Below are 9,776 nucleotides of genomic sequence, written 5' to 3' on the forward strand. Positions count from 1 at the left end.
TCTATTACATTTTGACAATCTAACCGACATTCTCAAAATGCTTAACTTTATTGTAGTTAACCATTTTCCATTTCCAAAAACAGGAATGAGTTATTTCAGGTGAGAATGTTTTAATTACTGACATATCATCATGCCATTGTTGATCTTTCTTCCGTCAATGGAACAAGGGAAGATTCTATCAAAATGACATCTCAGCAAAACACTGTTTCCTCTAAGCAAGTGGTTAGAGCATTTAAGCCCAATTACCTGAAGGGGCGTCAAATCTCAATTTCAATCCACCACCACAGTCATCTTCGCCTGTCAATCAAACTGTTCAGAATAACACCTGGGAGCGTATTTATTTGACGTAATCAGGCGAGACAACCGGCAGGTCTGCTCAAATCGGCCAGATGATGTTGCGGTTTGAGGCTGGATAAGTGAAGTTATCTACGGGGTGAAAAAAAAATTATCGGGGGGGGTGGGGGGGAAATCCATGGAGATTTGGACGGGGCTTGAGGCGATGTCTGTGCCAAGTCACTGATATGCTATCTCTGTGCCAACAAAATTCTAGAACTGAGGGAAGGGCCCTCCCCCTCCCCGCCCCCTCCACCCACTCTATGAACAAGTAGAAAAACTACCGTGAAGTGGTTCTCAAGAAAAGATAAAGCCTGTTTTATCAAAAAAGTCTATCCTGTCCCCAAAAGCCCCTGGATATGTCACTCTCTCCTGTCCCTTTGTCTTTCTGTTTCCATCTCTCTTTCTCTATATCTTCCCTCTCTCTCTCTCTCATTTATAGTCTCTATTGTAGTCTCCCTCAATCTCTTTACTTTTCTCTGTGCTGCAGCAGTATCCGTCCCTTCATTCTGCATGCCTCCAAGCATTCTTCTTAATCTCTCTGAATTATTCAAGACCCCTTTTCTCAACACTTTCAAGCTATGGAACCAGAAGCTAATAAACAGGACAAACTCAGGCAGAAAAAGCAGTGGAACAGTCTTGCATTTCATTTTCTGTATCTGAAAGACCTTCCTCCTAAAGTGATCGTCTTAGGGGTCTAACACATTTTCCTCATTACCATGAGCGGAATTGGCGTCTCCTTCATTCTCCTTCAGATGCTGTAGTTTCACTCTGAGTTGATAGAGTTCTTAAGTAAGAGGAAGGGAATCTATGTGATGAAATTGGGACAATTGGGTAGTTGAGCATCCTTGCTGACCCCGACCGAATTCGACACGATGAGACAGTCGTGATGAGACAGTCTATCCATCCGGCCATGTCTGTCAGGCCGAGACTGGTCACACCTGAATTGATATTGAACCCACGATTCTTCCTCCTCCATGCCTCCATTCTGAAACTCATTGCATTAGATTACAAAGACGGTCTCCCCTGTGGCCTGTGAGAATCAATATCCCAAATGGACCTGGAAGTGCACTCAGAAGTGCATGAAAGTCCTTTAAGACTCAGACGGACTAATCAGCAAAGTGCACATCAAGGAGGGAAGACGACATGCAACCTGTTTCAATGTGTTTTGTTTTTGTAAGACCAATTGCATTATAATCACTCCACAAATGCAAAGCTATTTGTAGTGGAATGCCTAGACCTTTATATAGATATGATAACCAATATCAAGGTTCAGTCAAAGACAGAGCAAGTAGCAAGATTCAAGGACTTGGACAAAGATAATCATCCAGAGAGAGATCCTGACAGACTAACTGCATGGGCTTAGGCTGTACGTATTTCTTTTTCTCAGCCATTGGCTCTTTGGACCATGATAAAAAACAAGTGCCTATCATTATCTCTATAATAAAATGTAAGTACCTATCCCTATGTTGTGTTTCACACACCATAGAAGAAGATGCTGGTCTTGATGACGTTTCCTTTCCCCACCTGGTATCACTTTTGAATTCTACACTAGATAAACTCTGTAACTGAGAACATGTTATGACTGCAGAGGATTCAGAGAGAGTTGGAATCTTTCAATTTACTGACTGTCAAATAGTGCTGGAACCGTTCAATATTTCAGCACATCCAGACAAGCAGCTCATAGCAAAGCTTATCGTACAGTACAGTACATCTCGCTTTGACATCACTCCTCTGCTACTGAAGCTGTGTTCTGTTCTAGTCATATCTTTATGCTACAATTAATTACTAATTGCAGTGGAGGCTGCTGGGTGGAGGACGCCTCATAATAATGGCTGGAATGGAGTTAATGGAGTGGTATCAAACACATGGAAACCATGGAAACCATGTGTTTAATACCATTCCATTTATTCCGCTCCAGCCATTACCACGAGCCCGTCCTCCCCAATTAAGGTTCCACCAACCTCCTGTGACTAATTGCTATTACAGGTGGTAACAGACAACAGCACTATACCACACACACACACACACACACACACACTGCTCCAACTCCACCTCATCCACAACCACTTCACCCTCTCAAAAACCCTAGGAGCCTGCCTTCACACAGAGGTGTCAGGCAGACCATTCTTCTCCCTGTTTGAGAGATGAGGCGGTGTTTGCTTCAGCAGAAGGTGTGTGACCCCAGCACCCCTCCGCACCTCGCTCTTCATTTCCACGCCTTGTCTGACGGTGCAGGCGGCCCGCAGCACAAACAGCCCAGAGGAATGTGTTGCTACAGGGGTGTGTGTGTGTGTGTGTGTGTGTGTGTGTGTGTGTGTGTGTGTGTGCTTGCTGACAGAATGATGGATACAGTGAGTGATGCTCCTTTGTGGATCCGTGCGAGACACACACATGACACACACACGACACACACACATGCTGGTCCAGTAAAAAGAAAGTGTCAAGGATACTGGGGATAGGGGGGGAACAATTCATTCTTCATTCCTATAGCGGCGGGGTTGTGTCTAAACAAGTCTGTTTGCTTTTCCAGGATGGGAGCCCTGGCGAACCAAAGAGGAAGGCACAGCCTTCCTTTCCTCCTCACAGAAACCGCCACTGACAATCACTTATTCATTTGTATTCATTTGTCACTTTGTGTTTCACCTATTTGGTCAACTTCATTTAATCATTGTCACTCTGTGTTTCTCATAGTTGGCCAACTAGCATACATCTTGGATTTGACAGCAGGGCTTAGAAATGTAGCCTGTAATATGGAGGGCTGCGATCGGGATATATTGAGAGTGATATATTATCAGATTCAGAGCCCTCTTAATTGTGGTAACACATCACAGTTTTATACACAACTGGGGTGACTGTCTCCAAAGTGTATTCGTAGCCAGTCACTATAGTAAGAGCGTAGATATTTCCACAAGGCTCAAGCCTGTTTATCTGCCGTAGAGAACCACTCTGAGCTGTGGGAATGGAAACAAACAGCAAACAAAACCCTTTTAAACACCTGCTATGTGTCAAAACAGTCAACATGTGCCATGGATGACTGTCAAACAATCCAGCTCCACTTTCCCCCGACAACAGTCAAATAGACATAAAGACAAAAGGGGAGTTTGACTCAGTTCATGTTACTACAGGTCGACTGTAGGGCTCTCTGATGCAAACAATATGGGGTTGAATGAGGAGCCTCCTCACACCATGATAATTCATGTGTGCCATGCAATCGCAAATCCAATCTAGAGTGGGTTACAGAGAGAAGTCGAGTTTTATCCACCTTCATCATCATCCTCATCTTTTCCATCAGCATTGTCTCTTGAGACTCACAGGCCTATTTGCATCCACATTGCATGCCCTAAGAGATGCCCTTGCATGCTCTGAGTCTTGAACTATTATTATAAATGTTGGGTATACAATGTCAATGAAATAGTGCACATTTGCAGAGTTTATATAAAGTACTGACACATACATTATGCAGCAATGCAGTTGATGAAGTCATTCGGGTACTATGGTCCGGGGAACCATCCTCCACTAGGCCTACCTTTCATGTTAACCTTGAAAGCATGCATGTATAGGGCAGTTACTTGGCTTATAAGGGGTGAGATATTTAACAAGGAATCAATTCTCTTCGCCTACATCAACAATACATAATCACAACTTTTAACCACCATCATCATGATAAAATCGTATACAATATTTGCTAGATAGTCAAAACACAGCCGAGTCAATATCAGACTACAATTTTCCAATTATTAATTCTCCTTTATCTAAAGTAGGAGCACTCACATTCTCACCAAGCTCCTGCATGCTCTCTCTCTCCTCATCTACACATTAATATATATTATCTTTAAGTGGTTCATAGGCATATCTGGCAATAAAAAGTACTACCATATCTTTGATCCTGCTGCTGCATTGTCCCTATCTCTATAGCAGCTGATGTAGCCTCGCTGTTGGAAACAGTGTACTGAATGAATTCAATGAAAGCCACAAAACACAGCCAAGTGGCCGCATTTTGTCCGATGTGATAACTTCCTCCATGTGCTTTATTTGCCTTCATGGGGACAGATGGGAAAGCATACATCTAAAAGGGCCGGTTCATTGAAGATAGGAATCCATATCTACTACGATTACTTTTCTTCTTGTAGGCCTAAAGTGTTCACATTCATAAACTATGTCCGATGATATCGTTGAAGACCAGCACATAATAAAAAGCTAATAATATTAATACTAATAATAGCCTATTAATAATATTTAGAATGATTACAATAATAATGATAACGTGTTATGGTTGTAATTAATAATGATTGCCTAATAATATCACATTTATTTGAGTATTAAGGCTTAATAGGTGGATTGACATTTTGCAAATTGTTTCCAAGGAAGGCAAATTCCTATTTTATTGTTTTCAAAAATGGCAATACATTTGATATAATAACAATAATAATAATAATAATAATCATAATGGTTTCGGGTTTAAATAACAAGGCTTTTTTAAATAATAATAATAATAAGGATTTTTTTCAATATACTTTTTAAAAATCGTTTTATGATACATCAATTAACGTAATTTAGACCTATAATTAACTTTGATTCAAACGATAATTAAATGGGCAGAGAAGTCTGTGTTCAATTACTGTGGTGGGGCAGTTTAAATGCTCTTTAAATAAATTACAGTGCGTCGCTTTATTGCAGTGATGAAGTTGGAACTGTACATTTGCCCCATGAGAAACATTTCAATGCGGTGCATGATTAGACATTGTGATGTGGCGGTCTTTCTGAAGTGGGTGGTTGTTATAAACCTCCATTTGAGCTATGGCGGTAACGGCCTTTAAGGTTTTCAAATTGAGAACTCATTGCATGTGACTTTTTATGTGCAGGACGCGCGACATAATTTCATTAAAATAGTGCATTTTGTGTTGGGCCTAACAGTGGTTTTGATTTATAACAACCGTACAGCCTTGTTTTGGATAGCCTACATTTTCAAATCACATCAGTATCATGTTTTAATGAAAGCATGGACTATTAATACAGCGTGGGCTGATCAGACAAAAATTGACATAGCCTAATAAAATGCTTACAACTATAAAAATTAATTTCGAGACTAAATTATAATAACAATAATAATGATAATTATAATAACATTTTAATACTAATAAGGATTTTAAATTGTTTTCCATAACTATATAAACTACAACAAAGGATAGGCAATTTTTCCTCGAGCCTTGGAGTTGGAAACCTAAATTACACAGAAGGTTTTGTAAAATTGTGTGAACTTGATGGGGCGTAAAATGATGTGCTATAATCCCATTTCTAATTCATGACAATACAAATAACTCTTATGGTATTTCGACAACTTTCATCCAGAGAAAATAATAGGCCTATCTGAATCTTTGTTTTTCACCAGAATTGACAAAGATTACCAAATTTAAAAACAGCCAAATCACTCATGACTGTCCAAACAAGAGTCACCAAATAATTCAATTTATGCCAAAGGTATTTTTGCTTGTGATACAGACATTGTGTGGAGAGGAAACTGCTGCAGTGCTTAAAGATAATTTGGATGATTTTTGGAGACAAATATAATGTTTTGACTTACCGACACATTCGTTGGCTTCTCTAGCTGTTGCGCGTTGCCACGGCCGATCATAATGGAAAGGCTTGCACCTGTCGCACTCCGGTCCCGCCGTATTATGTTTGCACTCACAAACAAGGTTTCCATCCCTGTCTTTTACGCACCGCGAAGCGTGGCCATTGCATTTGCATCGACCGCCAACTTGCAGATCGGACACCGCATAGAAGTAAGAGTCCCGGGATAGCTCCGAGTCATCCTCGTTCTCATCACCGAAAGTGTGCAATCGGCTGAACGTCACCTTGATATCCGTGGCGGTGACCCAGTCCTGGAGCACCGGCGAGTTGTCGAAGTCGTGCGCCGACGGTCTGCCGTCCAGAGTGCTGAAGGCAATGAGACCGCCGGATAGAGGGTGCATGTCCGTGTGGGAGTCCGTGCATATCGCCTCTTGTTCGTTCTGTTTGGTAATGGTGGCCTTGCTCGGTTTGGAGTACATCTTCCTGCACTGGGCGGAATAGAATTGGAAAGGTACCCAAGATTTGCCGTAGTCCATAGACTTGAAGATAGCCATAGATTCGGGTCGAGGTGTGCAGAACTGCAGGCTTACGTAGGTGACTTCGAATTTCTTGCCCAGTGACAGTGTTATGGTGACGTTTTGGGGGTATTGGATGTAGTTTTCCGATTGCCAACATGTGAGGTTATGGGGGTTGTTGAGATCCGTTAGATATGCCGGTGGGTGATACTTTTTAGGGTCCGAGGCATCGCAAGTATGGCAGTTCCTATTTCTCTCGTCGCCCTTCTCAGTTACCAAGCAGTACCTACCCGGGGTCTTACCACAGGTGCTGGAAGTGCGGACTTCCTTCCCGAAAGCGGAGTTCACAAAATCGGGGATGCATCTCCTTGGGTTACCGTTCTCGTCGTAGCAAGGGTCCGGGGGAGATGTTTGCGCGGCGAACATGCTCATCCCGTAGCCACCGAGCACACCCTCGACCACAAAGGAAACCGTCAAGACAGTGACCACGGTATCCAAAATCCTTAGCATTGTATTCCTTGTTCTTCAGTGTCTCGTGCGCTGAAAAACGCCAGCCGTTCCCTGAAAAGACAGATAAGAAATGACACTTTTGCATGATGTCCAAAAGAGCACTGCAGATGTAAAGCTATGAATTAGAATAGAAAAGCAACACCTCAATAGATATTTGAATTTACCATGCACATAGATCGAATATCATTTTCATATAGATTACCATCACATGAATAGCCTACATAAAACATAATTTGAACCGTTATTAATATGAACACACTGTCAGGAGAAATGTATCGATTTATAACATTAGCCTATCATAATGCACTATTAAGTGAAATAAATCGGCTTACGAGGTTAAGAAATCTCCACATATGACACTATTCCTCGGAATAATAATTCAACTAGACAGAAAAGTCATTCAAATATCAGCAGGCTCGCTCTCTCTGTCGGGTGCCTGTCCTGTCACAAGCGCGAGCTGTTCTTGTTTGTTTTATTTGGAATCTCCGGGAGCAAAATATCTACACGCGTCTAGATGTAAGAACCGCTACTCTCCCTGTGTCTGTTTCACTCCCTGTGTGCCGGTCTTTCTCATTCACTCACTCACTCTCTCACTCCCTCCCTCTAACCTTCTATCTCTGTCTGCCGCACTGACTGTATAGAAAGTGAAGGACGATTGGAGCGTCTGCAGAGCTTGAGGTCATCTTGAGGAGTGACACTCGCGCATAAAAGGAGTGAACAACGACATCCACTGGTAGTTTATCGATAACAAGAACAACAAAGTGATCAACGTTATCTGATTATCACGTAGATTATATAAACCAAGGCTTCCATATTGAAGCTGTTTTCATATTTCTTATCGAAATGGCAGCTTTTATTTTCATCATGAATATTGACTTTGTCACATTAGCCTTTTATTAAATTAATTTATATGTTTTTTAATCTATTTATTATTATTACTACTGCTATTATTCTTTCTGGGGAATTATGGTGCATTTGTACTTCATAATTTAGACTGTGACCCAGATTCACTTGTTAATTAAGAGTTATTAAGCACATTTTACGCATCCTTGATGGGTTTTTTCCCCATTCAGTAGGCCTATCAGTTTTCCAAAAAGTTTAAATTATCAAACCTTCATAGAAACGAAGTGCAAAGTACAAACAAGTCTGTCCTATTCTATAATATTACAAGGCTTCTGTGCATATTTTATGAACTGCTCAAGACCACTATAAAATATGCCTATTTCGATATTTCTGACTTGACCATTTTTGAAGAGAAAATGCAGTGGAGACCATACATATTCTATCTGGTGTAATGCTTCCACAGCCTATTCATTGGGGATTACATGGAGCGCAAAATGGCTATAATACACTATATATACAAAAGTATGTGGATACCCCTTCACATTTTTACATTTGACATTTTAGTCATTTAGCAGACGCTCTTATCCAGAGCGACTTACAGTTAGTGAGAGCATACATCTTTTATTTTTTTCAAATCCTAATGAGTGGATTCGGCTATTTCAGCCATACCCGTTGCTGACAGGTGTATACAATCGAGCACACAGCCATGCAATCTCCATTTACAAACATTGGCAGTAGAATGGCCTTACAGAAGAGCTCAGTGACTTTCAACGTGGCACCGTCATAGGATGCAACCTTTCCAACAAGTCAGTTCCTCACATTTCTGCCCTGTTAGAGCTGCCCTGGTCAACTGTAAGTGCTGTTATTGTGAAGTGGAAACCTCTAGGTGCAACAACGGCTCAGCCACAAAGTGGTAGGCTGCACAAGCTCACAGTTCGGGACCGCCGAGTGCTGAAGCACGTAGCACGTAAAAATAGTCTGTCCTGGGTTGCAACACTCACTACCGAGTTCCAAACTGCCTCTGGAAGCAACATCAGCACAATAACTGTTCATTGGCTGCTTCATGAAATGGGTTTCCATGGCCAAGCAGCTGCACACAAGCCAAAGATCACCATGCGCAATGCCAAGTGTCGGCTGGAGTGGTGTAAAGCTTGCCGTCATTGGACTCTGGAGCAGTGGAAACGCGTTCTCTGGAGTGATGAATCCAGCTTCACCATCTGGAAGTCTGATGGATGAAACTGGGTTTGGCAGATGCCAGGAGAATGCTACCTGCTCGAATGCATAGTGCCAACTGTAAAATTTGGTGGAGGAATAATGGTCTGGGGCTTTTTTTCCATGGTTTGGGCTAGGCCCCTTAGTTACAATGAAGGGAAATCTTAAGGCTACAGCATACAATTACATTCTAGACGATTCTGTGCTTCCAACTTTGTGGCAACAGTTTGGGGAAGGCCCTTTCCTGTTTCAGCATGACAATGCCCAGTGCACAAAGTGAGGTCCATACAGAAATGGTTTGTTCTAGATTGGTGTGGAAGAACTTGACTGGCCTGCACAAAGCCTTGACCTCAACCACATCGAACACCTTTGGGATGAATTGGAACGCTGACTGTGAGCCAGGCCTAATCGCCCAACATCAGTGCCCGACCTCACTAATGCACTTGTGGCTGAATGGAAGCAAGTCCACACAGCAATGTTCCAACATCTAGTGGAAAGCCTTCCCAGGAGAGTGGAGGCTGTAATAGCAGCAAATGGGGGACCAACTCCATGTTACTGTCCATGATTTTGGAATGAGATGTTCTCATACTTTTAGTCATGTAGTGTATGATTGACTGGCACTCTGAACATGCAATACAAACCATCCTTCACATTCCATTGCAGCTTGACCTTCTTCGATGTGTCACTTACCTGGCTTTCGCACGCGCATTACCCACGGGGTGCTCGAGAACTAGAAATAGGCCCTGCAGTGTAGGCCTGCTCTATTGCCAGAATAGTGTGTTAAAATCG

The 9,776-nt window shown here is 42.1% G+C and overlaps 1 protein-coding gene across 1 annotated transcript in view; it reads right to left on the reverse strand.

The window, feature by feature from the left end:
* LOC121553913 (netrin-1) overlaps positions 1–7,546 on the reverse strand; it is a 42,408-nt gene extending 34,862 nt beyond the window's left edge. Inside the window, exons 1-2 of the mRNA XM_045217580.1 lie at positions 7,265–7,546; positions 5,918–6,983 (exon numbers count right to left, since the gene is read on the reverse strand). Coding sequence (XP_045073515.1) covers positions 5,918–6,932 — 1,015 coding nt within the window. The 5' untranslated portion in view covers positions 6,933–6,983; positions 7,265–7,546. The remainder of the gene's footprint in view (positions 1–5,917; positions 6,984–7,264) is intronic.
* Positions 7,547–9,776: the final 2,230 nt, after the last annotated feature.

This window comes from Coregonus clupeaformis, unplaced genomic scaffold (genome assembly GCF_020615455.1).
Source record: "Coregonus clupeaformis isolate EN_2021a unplaced genomic scaffold, ASM2061545v1 scaf1132, whole genome shotgun sequence".
Taxonomy (NCBI): domain Eukaryota; kingdom Metazoa; phylum Chordata; class Actinopteri; order Salmoniformes; family Salmonidae; genus Coregonus; species Coregonus clupeaformis.